The sequence below is a fragment of the Boleophthalmus pectinirostris genome, unplaced genomic scaffold (assembly GCF_026225935.1).
Source record: "Boleophthalmus pectinirostris isolate CB_2022bp ecotype Guang Dong unplaced genomic scaffold, ASM2622593v1 HiC_scaffold_23, whole genome shotgun sequence".
Classification (NCBI taxonomy): Eukaryota; Metazoa; Chordata; class Actinopteri; order Gobiiformes; family Gobiidae; genus Boleophthalmus; species Boleophthalmus pectinirostris.
The window spans coordinates 16,249,399-16,264,301 of NW_026571207.1; the positions used below are offsets into that span (position 1 = coordinate 16,249,399).

General features: G+C 36.6%; 1 protein-coding gene and 1 long non-coding RNA gene across 5 annotated transcripts in view; one reads left to right on the forward strand and one right to left on the reverse strand.

Annotated features, from left to right (window-relative positions):
- The window catches only part of LOC129410645 (uncharacterized), a 134,732-nt gene that overhangs the window by 24,866 nt on the left and 94,963 nt on the right, over window positions 1-14,903 (forward strand). The window lies entirely within an intron of this gene.
- The window catches only part of glra4a (glycine receptor, alpha 4a), a 56,295-nt gene that overhangs the window by 6,359 nt on the left and 35,033 nt on the right, over window positions 1-14,903 (reverse strand). For all 4 annotated transcript variants that reach the window (XM_055159237.1, XM_055159236.1, XM_055159235.1 and 1 more), the window contains 5 exons: window positions 12,934-13,001; window positions 10,842-11,065; window positions 8,321-8,403; window positions 4,472-4,609; window positions 3,455-3,669 (listed from right to left, as the gene is read on the reverse strand). In XM_055159237.1, the coding sequence (XP_055015212.1) occupies window positions 3,455-3,669; window positions 4,472-4,609; window positions 8,321-8,403; window positions 10,842-11,065; window positions 12,934-13,001 (728 nt within the window). The remainder of the gene's footprint in view (window positions 1-3,454; window positions 3,670-4,471; window positions 4,610-8,320; window positions 8,404-10,841; window positions 11,066-12,933; window positions 13,002-14,903) is intronic.

Below are 14,903 nucleotides of genomic sequence, written 5' to 3' on the forward strand. Positions count from 1 at the left end.
AGTAAGAATCAGTGCGTCTTTTAAAGGGACAGTCCAGAATTTTGGACACAGGAACTCATTTAGCCAGAGTGTTGGAGACGTGTGGAGACACTTTTATAAATATTCCATTCGGTCCTTGTATTTGCAGAGGTCACTGGTGCTAGGCTAGTGCATGTCAATGGCCATAGTTATCCTGCCACTAAAAACAGTCTTACCCACTCCACAAAGCACCTGAGGCAAAACAATTATAACGCCAGACAGTTGATGTGAATGTCTGTGTCAATAGAATAATTTTAGAAGTAAAATCAACCTTGCATTTGAAGGAATTTATGTCTGAGCAGCAGCAAATTGTACTTCCTGATAGAAAGCTTGGCAGCTGCAGACTGATATCACCTAGTAGAGATACGCGGATTGCGGTTACAACCGCGGTATCCGAGGTTAATCCGCGGGTCGGGCGGATGACGTGACGAAAAATTATATTTTAATTAAATTCGGGCGGGTGGCGGTTTAACTACAAAAAAAAAAAAAAAAAAAAAGTTATTGTTACCTACATCTGAAAAGACGAGTCTCACTGTCTATGCTTGTAGTATGAAGTGTACGTCATGTCCTTAATTAGCCCATTTGACCTCGTTTTTATGTTCTGAAGGTTAAGGTTGTGTCAGGTTATTGATGCCTAAGGTTTACGAGGCACATATTATATGCAGTTTATTTTATTATTTCTAATTTATTTCAGCTGTTTGCCAACACATAAGTGGCTATAGGGCCATATTTATTTAGTTATGCATATTTTTTCTTGTCTATTTCAATTGGAATATAAAGAGGGCATTGCCTGATTTCAATAAAGGTTCATCTGGATGAGATGATCTGTCTATGGTTATATTTTAAAACACGCAGACATTATAGCGTAGACTGCCACTCGAGGTATTTAAAACTTAAAGAAAGACCGATGGAGTGAGGCTATGACTTTGAAATAACATCGGGCAATGGCAGAATGTTCAGAATGTAACAACATCCAACACGAAGGCAAGACGGTTCAAAAATAGTCTAGTCGGAAAACGTTGTCAATTAATTAGCTGCGCAAGAACAAGGTAAGTTTGGGGTTGTTGCGGACAATTAAGAATGCGAACATACACGCTGAGCGAATTTTGGAATGAATGAGCTATAGAGTTTGCAGTTTTATCGAGGCTCCTTAGTTTGTTTGCTGTATGATTGTTCTAAAATCTAAAATCAATCGGCGGATGGCGGGCGGGTGCGGTTTTGAAAACCTTCGGTGCAAAATGGATAGAGGGCGGATGATGAGTTTTGTGTCGCGGTTGCGGATGAAAAAATAGCCCATCCGTGCATCTCTATCGCCTAGCACCTATCTCACCAGCAAAGTAAAATTCTGCTGCTGCTGAGAAAATAGTCCCTCAACATGCGACGATTCATGCCATGCAAAGTGAGTTTTATTTCAAACATTATTCTATCAACACAGACAGTTACATCGACAGTCCGGCGTAATAATACATTTGCTTCGGGTGTTTTATGGAGTGGGTAAGTGTTTTTAGTGGCAGGTTAACTATGGCCATTGACATGTGCTAACTTAGCACTAGCGTCCTCTGTAAATACAAGGACTGGATGGAATAATTTAAAAAGTGTCTCCACATGTCTCCAACACTCGGGGTGACTAGGAAATGAGGTCCTATGTCCAAAATTCCAGACTGTCCTTTTAAGGAATTTTTAACACAATAGTTAACTGAATAAATGCAAGAGAGATAAGTTTAATATTTTACTGTGGAATACTGCAGACAAAGCAAAAATGTTTTTATGAAGACAAGTAGGTGGCGGACATAAAAATATCATATAGTGCACCTTATGTAGGGCTATGTAACTGTATTCTTGGCAATTGACCTCTTCATGTGACGCAAAAAATGTAATCACTTAATTGTGCCATTAAATGATTCTTTAGTTGTCATTAGCTATAGTCGCTTGTGCGTGCCTCTTTAATATAATCTAACTGTAGTATTTTATTAACCTTATCTTGAACAACCAGCCTATAATATCTGCGTATTGGCTGTGTCCAGTGCGTCCTTGGTGCACTGTCTTTGTTTACTTCATGTAGTCTCTCACCTTGTCCCAAACAGGGCTCGGCTCCTTGCACAGTCAGCACTCATAACTGAATGTGTCCTTACGTATCGCCCTATAGCCCCGTGCCAGAGGTTTAAGAGGACACCACTGGCCATCCTTTTCCATTCTCACTGATCAAAAATCAATTGTGCTTCTGTCACTTAGTTCATGGAGCATTTGGGTCAGCCTTGGCAGCTAGTCGGGACATTATATAAGAAGGAAAAAGCACTTTCTGAATCATGTATCATTTTTGGGGAGAGTGTCAGTGCGAAATGTCACAGGGGTGTGCAGTGTTCTCATTCAGGCAGAACTCCGGTTATTAGACTTTTTCCCATTTAGTTTCTGACCTTTTTGTCCAGACTTTGGCCATGAAGATTAGTCCCTGTTTGGAAACCATTCTGTGTCTTTTTTCATTTGCCCCAAGTAAGTAATGTCAAATTTGTTTGTATAGTTTAATACAGCTTTAGGGACTGGGGTCATGTAAGGATGAAATGTCAGTAGTGATGCATTACAATGCCAGAGGTGCAAAAAAATGTGCTGTCGTACATGAATGAATGGAAAGGATATAGAAAACATTCCTATATATTTAGCAGTAGTCCCGATTACACAAATTACAATAAATGACACAAATTATAATATAACCCAGATACATTTACAAATTATTTTACACAAGTACATTTTAATACAACTTGACTTAATTTTTTCAGTTTCACTGTTCATTTATATATAGATATTAGGAATGTAATGATATCCAAATCTCACGGTATGATATCATGATATGCATCTCACGGTACGATATTTACTGTGATATTTTGAAGAGGCTAATATAATTGTAGATGGGACTCTTTTTTGCTTTTAAAATACCTGGACAAGATTTTGATGTGAATTATTACTGTCATAATCCCAAGAATTCAAGTAAAAAACTATTTCTTCAAGTTATCTGCACTGAAATGAATCATGGGATATGTAGTTCCCGGTGTTGATAAGCTGTTGCTACTATAAAAAATTAATTTAAGCAAAGGAACTTGTGATTTGATATATTGTGACAGTCCGTGATATTATTGTGAGACTTTTGACGATACAATATCACTATAGTTATTTTTACATCCCTAATATATAGATATTTATTGATTGGCAAATACTGGTTAACAGCGTGAAAGCTAGAAGAAATTTTGGATTCCTGTGTATACTGTGCCAAATAAAATATGAATAAATATAAATAATTTATTGTTATCATATGTTGCACCCTCCAAAAAAAACTTTACCGTAGAGTCATTTCAACTATAATGCAACATAAAATACAGAGCACAAATGACACATAAAATGATTAATCTTGTATCCATGTTTTTCTCTGTTTGGCATGACTAACCTTGGGCAGTGATGCTCTGGAGCCCGAGCTCTGGGTTGTCATGGTGAGGACAGTGGTGATGCCGAGTCCCACTCGGGCAGGCGCAGCGTCCATGTTGATCCAGAAGGAGACCCAGGAGAGGATGACTATGAGCAGGGAGGGGATGTACATCTGGATCAGGTAGTATCCCATCTGACGCTCCAGATGAAACTTCACCTCAATGCAAGTGAATTTACCTAGAGATACATAAGAAAATTAGGACTGATATCACTTCTGTGTGTTTCATGTACACTACCAGTCAAAAGTATGGACTTTTTTGTATGTTGTTTACTTTCTACCTTTAATATACACACAGAACACATCAAATATATGAAGTATAGAATTATGTAGCAAAGGGGGAAAAAAATGTTGTCTTCTGTATGTATATCAAATGTAGAAAGTAGTAAACATACAAAAAAACATCACTGGTAGTTTACATTAGTGAATACATAGTTGTGTTATGTTGTAGTGGCAAAACTTCCTGTCTAGCTATTTTACATACCTATTCTGCTTTATGACTATTGATGTGTTGAATGGGGATCATGCTCCTTTTATTTTGACTTGAAATGCCAAATGATTTTTATCTTGCCAAAGTCTCATACTAGAAATTCATGTAGAAATCAATTACAGTTTATCACAACAAACAACTCATTGTTAGTCATACAACAAATGCAGATCATGTTAAAGGTGCTGTTACATTTGCATTTTAAACAGTTTGCTGTGGTTCCAAGTAGTTCAAAGTAATACTTCATTCCTACAACTGTAATTATTCACAGCAATTAACTTCTAAGCACTTTTCACAACTTTCTCTGGCCTGAGCAGGCGTCATGGTGATGCTAACAAACATTAGTGTGCCAACAGCCCACTTCTGGTTCTCGAATGCTATATAATTAGACACAAAGAGCATACTGTGGCTTTTTGGGGACATAAACTTAATAAAACTCATAAAAAAACATATGCAAAATGGATTAGTCCAGAACTGTAAAGCTAAGTACATACCAGTATTATAGTGCTTAGTGCAGTAGCCTAAGTCCTTCTCCTCTTTGAGCACAAACTGTGGGAGAGTGAGGTCGTCTGCCACCTGAACTGGGTTTTCTGACAGCCACTCGAAGATCAGGTCATTCATGGTGTAGCCAACTGAGGAGGGAGAGGATCAGCAAATGAGATTACAGTGATCAATAGGTTTGGGTTGCATGATTGCATGACAACATCCTAAACTGTACCATATTTTCAAAATCAGATTTCAATGGTAGAATTTGATAGAAGTGTCAAAATTAACATGTTTTGTCCTGGTTTACGATAAATATGTAATGAAACAAAGCAAGATCCAGTCAGCGCAAATTATATAAAAAAAAAAAAACTTAACATGTCAGATTTGAGCATGGAATTCCAAACAAAAAGCTTCTTTTTTTTTTTTTTTTTCTTTTTTTCCTTCTCCCTTAAATCACAAATATAGACCTCTGACATCTTCTATAATGCCAAGAACACAACATGTTCATTTTACATGCCCAGCTCAATTCTACTGCAAATTTGTGGCTAAAACATGGGCCTCTCCACCTCTGCCAGTCACGTGCAGACAGATGTTGTTGCCTTGCATTACAAACATCAACAGCTTGGCTTAATGGAACTGGGAGACAAGGCACAAAACCCTCTCAGAGATGTAGTGTTCTTTTGTCCATCTGTCCAGCCATTTCCAGCCTTGTATTTGTCACAGTAAAGGTCAAGGCATACAGCTACAGTGCCATCACGGCTGTCCGAAGGTTAGTTGAAAGAGGGATAGCAAATCTGTAGAATGTATGAATCTCCAATTGAATGTTTAGCAATGCTGCTTTAGTGTTGCCACTATCAGTGGTGGAATCTAACAAAGTAAAAGTAGTAAAGTGCAGTACTTATGTATACATTTTATATAAATGTACTTTCAGAAGATTTTGAAGAGGATACTTTTTACTTTTGCTTTACTATATTTGAGAGCAGATATCTGTACTTCTACTTCACTGTATTTTTTTATGTAAAAGTGTTTTTTATTATTATTTGATACCTGATGAAAAGGCTGAGAGGTTATTTTTAACATGCTAATAGTTTGAGCAAACAGAAATATACAAATAAAAACAGCTATCCATTCAATTGTTTCTGCTGAGCAAAAGTCAGCACAAATCTTCATCAAAATCTGTACATTTGATACCTTAATACCCCAGATACTTTAAGTACCTTTTCTTTAAGTACATTTTTAAATGGGTGCTTTAATATTTTTACCTACTGTACGTAGATTTTTTCATGTGATACTTTTGCTTTTACTTAACCATTCTTTGCTCTGGTATCTATAGTTTTCACTTAAGTAACAAAATTGGGTACTTCTTCCACCACTGGCCAATAGAGATATGAAAGTATTCAAATTTCTTTAAATAAACATGAAAGTACATAAACTTTGAATATGCATAATTGTTTTTCAAGGTTGTGCTGCTACTCTGAAGTGTTTGATTACAAGTATATTATAAATGCAAGAGTGCACATCTGAATAACATTACACATCTGCTGGGACCATCTTTAGGGCAGGCGTTACAGTGGCATCAATAATTCAACATTCAGCGTCTTTTCCCGTGGCATCAGCCTGAGAAAACAACATCTCTAAAGCACACTCGTCTGGTGGTTCACGAGGAGAATTGGGTGTCATTCATATATACTCTGACAGAACAGGCAAGGGGAATGGCAATATTTTACATGTGAGATGGAGCTGGTAACTTGTTGAAAGGTGGTCAAAACCTGAACAACTAGAAATAATATGTTTTTGTTGTTTTGTTGTTGTTAGGGGTCTCAATAAACCAGAACAGGAAACTTTTTTTTTTCTTGATTTTGAATAATTTATAAAAAATTGTTAATCATTTGCCATTTGCTTTTTTAAATCTAGATGTGAAATCCAAAGTCCCTCTAGAAATTATTAAATATGTCAAATAAAATCAAAACAGGAACAGGAAAAAATGTCTCTATCAAGTTCTTTTTTAATGTAAATTGTATAAAGCACTGAATGGAAAACAAGCTGTACACATCACCTTGCAATCTCTTACTTGATATCTCTTTTTTTTTTTTTATCCTATAGACCTTTCTTTATGTGTAAGTGGATTTGGGGTTCCTGGGCATGAGTGTTCAGGGGCAGTGTGAAGTAGTCTAAGCTGCATATAGGACACTTTGATGTGTGGAAATATGGCTGAATCGTATGCTTCTATTTATACATCTCTGTGAGCCCTTGGCATAAAAGACCAGTAAAGACGATTGGCCTTGGCGTCTTTAAAGCACGCCTTTCTTCCTAAAAGCACTACGATGAAGAATTTTGGGCTTATAGTCCATCTGAAGATCCTAGCTGGGACAAACCGCTTCTGCTTCTGAGGAACAAAGTCAAGGAAGAATAAAGAATAAGGCAGTGTCAATACTTCTATTCACTGTCCAATGGTAAAATTGCGTTTGACTACACCACTTTTATTTTTATGTGTGTAATACCATATCAAATATTGCCATCACTCATTACCAAACACATGGATGGAAGCATGGATGGATAAGTCTTACCTTAATATTGATCTTTTCACAAGACAGACGCAGTACACTGTGCGGTCATTGCAATTCCAAGCTACAGTAACAGCAGTAAAACCAGTGTCCTCCCACAATTTAACTCCAGCCAAGGAGATAGCACCCTTGGGTGGTGCACAAACACCCATCACCACAAGGCCAACTACCTTCACCAGGGCTTTAATCTGAAATGATTATGTCTCCTCTAATGGAAGGTGATGCACCCCTTTAGAACACACACATAATGTTTGTCTTGTCCAAAAGGGTAAAACGTCCTAATATTCCTGTCCTATGCTTGGACACGTGCAGTCCTCACTAAATTTATTGGCCTTTTATGTTTGTGCCTGTGTCAATTTGCAGAAATAAACCATGTTGCCACCTCCACAACGACAGAGTAACTACTTCTATGGCAACAATAGCTCTTGTTCTTATTGAATCAGATAGGGCTGTAGGTAGAGCTAGGTGTGTTTATTTGTAAGGAGTTTGGTGCTGTAAGGGTGCTCCATCAGTCTCCCCTCAGCTAGACTTAAATTATTTTGTCCCTGTGATAGGAAATTAGGTCACCTCTAGGCACAGGGGGTGGGTCACATATAATAAAAGGGACACAGAATTAAAGTTTTATTATTTATATCCGGGAAATTGGTTTCACCAGGGCAGATGATATCTTGCCTAAAGGCAGCACAAGAGCAAAGGGGGCACTCGCTATCTACGCAGCACTAAATGTTCTTTTGCAGAATTATTTGAATACAACAGAAGACAGAATTATAATGACTAATTTTACTTGACAAATTGTGTTTCTCCCAAGTCAGGAATGTTGATGAATCATACTAAATATGGTTTCTGCAAGCTAAGAAACAAAGTCAAACTAGCCATTTTTTAAGTGAATACCACTGCTAATAAACAGTTGATTTTTTTTATGTAATTAAAATATCTACCGCTATGATTTATAGGTTCTGTGCAACCAGTATGTTTGGTTGTTTACATTTAATACATTTAATTGCTTTTCCAAGGATGTACCACAGTATCTGTGTACATATAAACAAGCATACCTTGAATCCAAGGTATTTTTTCGAGATTAATTAATACAGAAAAGTAACATCCATGGAAACAAACAGTTGGTGAATATACAGAAAGGTCACATTGTGCACCTTTAATGCATGTATTTTGAGACAAGTAATCAAATGTTATAATGTGCCCACCATCACTCCACTATGTAAAGGCTGCACAAAAGAGGAACAGTTGGAAAAGCTGAAGGAATATTGGTAGGAAGTGAAAAGGAAGCACACTCACAGCTCTCCAGCTGCATAGTACAGGTCTGAATGTCCATGGGGAAGTTTTTCAGGTCCATAGGACAGGACAGGGTAAGAGTGAGCCTGAGACACCGACACAGACAAAGAAAAAGCACAAGTGGTACAGAGAAAGGTGAGAAGGCACTCCAGGAAAAGACAGACAGAACAGAAAATTTGTTAGAACTTTAGAATGTATTTTTATGTTGTTATTAGAAAGGAAACAAATTATAATGAATAAATAGTTTAATAATTATTCAGGCTCAGTAATAACTTAATAGCTAATAAACTTAACCCCTAACTAACCCTAATACCTTAAAGGCATTGTATCAGATTTTTGCAAATGCAAAAAATGGAACTAGTTTATCTTTAATGATTATTCCTGACTTTCAACTTAATTATTCACAGCAATGAGTGCATTTTGCAGCTTTCAGAAGCCAAATGTGAGTTTTGCCCTCATAGAAATGTGAACAACAAATCACACTCACTAGCACACTTCCTGATTCTCGGATGATCACAATGCTTAATTCTTAATAAACTATTTGTGCATTATGATTTAACTCTGTGTTCATGCTTTATTAAGGCTGTATAGTGTAGTTATTATAAAGCGTTACTGAAAAGGCTATTAGTAGCACAGAGACACTTCATATTACATAAATCACCAGTAATGAGCCCGCACCGGACCACTTGACATAATAAAGTTAAAAAGTGAAAAATTGCTGTGTGGTACATAGAGGTAATTGGTATCAGCAACAGCCCTTTTATTGTTGTGCTTCTGATGCATTAAGCTTTTCCTTAGAGAAGATCTAGCACAGGGCAAACCCATTCAGGAGTGTGTCTGTGGGAAAGTGGTGTAATTATCTTCAGTAATGCACCAACCAGAGGGCAGACAGATCAGCCTCGCATGCACCACTGTGAGCTAACACTATATGTCTGCTTACTGTCACACTGGTTAGAAGAGTTTCCTCTCCAAACAAATAGTTTGGAGAGGTTACAGTAAAACATTGATCTGGAGGGCAAGTCAGAGTGGTCCGTGTACCATTAATTCTTTTGAATTTCAATTAAGAATGAAAAACAGTAAAATGGGAAAAGAGGTTGTTCTTTCATTATTCCGTTTTAGTGTAAAAAAAAAAAAGATTTTGACCTCTTTCTATTTAATTTGGTGTTATTTGAAATAAACGTTAATTAATTCATTATTATAAGGCTGCTGCATCTCTGTAATGGTATTTTAAACTTTCATTGACAATTTGAATCTAAAAAAAAAAAAATCCTCCATACAACCTTTAACCACTGTTAACCACTACATGACTTCACAAGGTGGAATAGAGCATTTTGAGCTTTGGAGATGTAGACAGACTAATAATAAAGGGTTAGGTAAGCATGTGTGAGTGAAACATAACACAACTTCAGGTTTGAATTTGATGAGGTAACAACATACTAACATGGCTTAATGCTCAGAAGGGGCAATTTAGATAATAATAATAGAGGACCTTTTTGTTTTTTTGTTTTTTTTACAAAATCCTCAGAAAGTGGTGCCATTTTTCATCCACAAAGATGTTATTAATGTCAGTTGAGAGGACTTTAAGACATTTGTTTATATGGTAAGGTAATCTGTTCTAAATATCCAAATGATAAGGTTCAACATTTGTGGATCATACATTTGGATATTTCTTTCAAAAATATAAATATCTCCCATTATAAGTTATATAATCATCTGCCCTCTTTAGCAGCCTATTTTAAATACAGTCAGGTGGTGTTTAGTTATTGACAGAACACGCACAGGCTATGTTTCCTTAGAGCTTCGCCTGCAGAGAATTGGTGAAATCAAGCTGAGAAACAGGTTGTTGTCTTTCCCAATTTCATGGTTAGCTAACCCATTTGAAACTTTTCCAATCTGCAGTTAAGTCTCTGAAGCTATTTAACTTTTCAAACAGTTGTCTTCCCAGCGAAAGTTAACTAAATGCTGGGGGAAATGCATTGTCATATCTCAGCAGAGTCAATATTAAATTTACACAACCCGATTTGAAAATGCACTGGAGTTTACCTAATTTAATTCTTTTCCGGTACAGCCTATGGTAGCTCTTCAGGGACAAAAATACATCTCCAAAGCTCAAAATACTTTTCCTAGTTCCTAGCTAGTCGTTTTCAAGTTAAGTTTAGTACTCGAGAAAGGCATTTCCAGGGCTGAAATTATCCAAATGATTCTAGTGAAGGTGTGTGGAATTTAAAAACGCAGTGGAGCACTTCCTGTATTACCACATGACATCACAAGGTGTGTTTTCTGTTTGAGAGAAGCCTAAATATGCAGGGCTTGTGTGTCAAACATGTGTGAATATAACAAAACATAACTCCCTTAGGCCCTTTAAAGCTACATGACTTACTGTTTTTTCTTTCTTATTTCTTTACATTGCATCAGAACATACAATTAGCATGAAGTTATTAAGTAAGTGTATTCTTTTGTTCATAACACCATGGTAATTATTGTTATGTGCTCTTTACTGCTGTTATAATAAGAATATATGTACCTGATGCTGTAAAGGACACTGCCATCTTGGAAGATCCGTAGCAGCTTGTTATCGGTGGTGACCTCATGGAAATTAGCCCCTTTCTCATTAGCGAAGAAAAGATCGGGTTTCCAGATTGAGTCCAGCATAGAGGGGTCCAAATCCAGGGAGTCGTCTGGGTATTCACGGTAGGCCAGCCGAGGGTCGTTCCACTTCTGTCGTAGGAATACATTGAGTCTGTAGTCCTGTGGAAAATAAATATATAAGCTCTAAAATTCAAAAAAAACGTAATGAAAAGTAGTGGTAGTAGTAAGCATCCTTGTGCCATCATATTGTGGAAATTTATAGACTCAACAACCTCACTTCACTCTATGCAAAGGCTTTTTTGGTATATTTTTTGTCCTTATATATTTTCATTATAAAAATATGACAACTGATTAAAAGCTGTGTAGAAATATCAATCTAAAGGCGCTGTTAGTCTGTCTTAAAAATTTGAAAAAGTCGATGAAATGAATTCTTAAGTGCTTTTCACAACTCTCAAGACCATATTAGAGTTTTGCCGTAATATTAACGCTATCAACAACTGGCATGCTAATGTGCCCTTCCTCATTATCAGAGAATAATATGCTTTCTAATTAGATACAGACTGTTGACTTTGTGGATTTTGCTCATCACTCAGCAGATTTTGGCCTCAGAAACGGCTTATACAATACACAAGTATATCTACTAGTGCAAATTTTGATCAAATACAAGGGGGAAAAAATTGATTCTTTATATTTGAACACTAATTTCTTTATCTTTGCCTGATATGTGGACAACCAGACCCCATTTTGTAATGCCAGGACTATTGACATTAATGCAGCATAAGAATCCTGTAGGCTCTGGTCTCTTATTTCTTACAGTATATAAATGAAAGACAAAAGAACAAAAATATGAACTGTATAGGTGAAAAAAATGAAGTGCATTCAATGAATACTATAACCATTATTTCATAACTTTAGGCACTGTTGACTACCAGGTGACACCAGTGACATTATTAACAGTGTGACCTCCATGCTCACAGGTCCAGTGCGCTGTAACAATACATGGCCATTTCTGCTGACCCTGCACATAAACCTGAGTACATGTAAAGTTGGGGGCAGCCCCTGGACCTCCTCATTCATTTTCTCAATTTTTCATTTTAATTGGAGTGCGGACAGTTCATTATCAGTGTGTCAGTGACCCAGTGGGCTCTGAAGGTTGTGCGGTTATGCTTCAAGAAACACAGAAATGGAGGAATGGATTTGCAAAGTAGTGTCTATAAGAAAAGACTGACTTTTGTAGAGTGAGTATTTTAGATTATGGCAACAACTACGATCATAATTTTTTTGTGAAGTGATGTTCTTCTGTTTGTATTTCTAGGACTGTTATCTGTTTCTGCTCAAGAAGTATAGATTATTTTTGTAGTGGTCAAGTTATGTGTCTAATATTTACACCCACCATACAGTTTACCCCCCAGAACTATAGCTTAATCTTTTATGACATGGATCCAACAAGGCACTGACAACATGATAAATAATGTAGGACCATGATCCCAGTTTTAGTTAGCTGTAGACTTGGTTTGGTCTTGCTCTAGTCCTGGTTTTGTCTAGTCCTGTGTATGTGTGTGTGAATGCTGCCTAAGAACATTTTTGTTCTGTTTTAATCTGGTTCAACGCCTTATTACAATATTTATTTAAATCTGGTTATATTTTTGTGAATATAACTATCTTATTCACAAATCACCCACCCACTTTAAATAACTTCAATTCTGATTTAAGTTGCTGTGTCTTTGTTATGTATTTAGACCTATTCTAATTTTCTTTTATGAAATATCTTACTGTGCATTATTATGCTGTGCATATTACCAAAGCATGTGCCTAATTTGTCTTTTTTTTGTTGAGTCATAAACCTATTCAGAGTCAGTATCATGATTGAAAATCAAATGAACAAAGCATACAGGGACACACCACCAAAGTGTTTTTATAAGATCCCATTTATTACATGTTATTCGACAGTTATGCTCTATTGAAAAGCGTACCGCAATTTTCATGCAAATGGATAGAAGTGCAGTCTGTGTAGTGCACTGTCTCACCATTGTAGTTTCCGTGATGGAGCCGAAGCTGTTGATGAATATGTTGCAGGTGACATTCACTGGTGGGCCTAAAACAGCAATAAACAAGTTCAATTTACACATCCACTATAGGTTAGATGATTCACAGCCCCACATTTCTGTCCAAAACTCCCTCTGTATCTCCTGCCTCATATGATTTATACAACTGTCTCTATCATCTGTCATCTCCTTACACTGTAAATAATGCCAAGTTTGCCATGGTGATTCTATGCAGACACGCTCAATTACAGGGTTTATGTGCAAAAGTAACTTACTGATTCAAACTGATATTTTTGTTTACTTTAAAGTAGATTGTTATGGCACAAGATTTGACAACTAATGCATATTGTATGGAGTAAGAAAGCTGTCAAAAATATTTGTGCGCATAAAATAGAAATCCGTGCGTATTTGGGAAATCCGTGCATATTTGGCTGTAGTTGCGCATAAAATAAATATTTGTAAACTCTCAAATGAGTCCAGTCGTACATAAAATATATTGTGTGTATTTTATCCATCAGAATATGAATTGAAAAATTACGACGTCATGAATTACAATCACGAAATGAAAATTTACGATTACGCTTTCATCAGTACGAATACGAATTCACAGACGGAACTTTACTGTCAAAAATACGTCATCACTTCACAGACATTATTCATCGAGCAGAAGAAACATCGATCAAGATCAAGACTGCGCAGCTCAAGTTTGTAGCAGAGGGTAAAAAGAGTAATAGCACAAGAAGCTACAACAGCGACCAACAAGTGGGTTAATTAAAATCTATTGTAAAAATGTCTTGAATTCGAGAACCGAACGCTGCTGTATAATATTGTGTAGAAACACCTCCTTTGAATGGGAAATTGCACCTATATGTTAGATAACATAGTGGTAGCCAGTTGGCTACCTAATGTTCATGTTTACAGGCAACACCTTGGTATGTTTACAGTATTTACCGGTAAGTTTAACGTCACCGTGACGTGGATGGATTTGCTAATTATAACCCATTATAACTCATGTATAACCCATTGTCTGAAATGCAGCTGAGATGAAGACTGACTGATGCTCACTGTGGCTGTAGTCGTGAATGTTTTAATCTAAACCTACAGAGAACCTGATATTTGCTAATTAGCCCTGGGATAACGTTACGTCGGATGTTAGCCAACTGGCTACCACTATGTTATCTAACATATAGGTGCAATTTCCCGTTCAAAGGAGGTGTTTCTACACAATATTATACAGCAGCGTTCGGTTCCCGAATTCAAGACATTTTTACAATAGATTTTAATTAACCCACTTGTTGGTCGCTGTTGTAGCTTCTTGTGCTATTACTCTTTTTACCCTCTGCTACAAACTTGAGCTGCGCAGTCTTGATCTTGATCGATGTTTCTTCTGCTCGATGAATAATGTCTGTGAAGTGATGACGTATTTTTGACAGTAAAGTTCCGTCTGTGAATTCGTATTCGTACTGATGAAAGCGTAATCGTAAATTTTCATTTCGTGATTGTAATTCATGACGTCGTAATTTTTCAATTCATATTCTGATGGATAAAATACACACAGTATATTTTATGTACGACTGGACTCATTTGAGAGTTTACAAATATTTATTTTATGCGCAACTACAACCAAATATGCACGGATTTCTATTTTATGCGCACAAATATTTTTGACAGCTTTCTTACTCCATAATATTGTAATTAATTAATGCCTTAAACGTGCACTACGTAACTTTCTGGTGGACATTTAACAGCTTTACCTTATATGTATTAAGTTACTGGTGGTTTTATAGCTCAAAAATTACCTAGAAAAACAGACATTCTGACTGTGAGTGAAATCGCCGCTCCACAAATCTGAATTGTAACTTAGTCTCGTTTGGTCTCCATGAAGACAGAAAGGTTTAATATGGGGAAACATTACAGTCAAAGCAGGAACATCTCCACGGAGAAAAGCATTT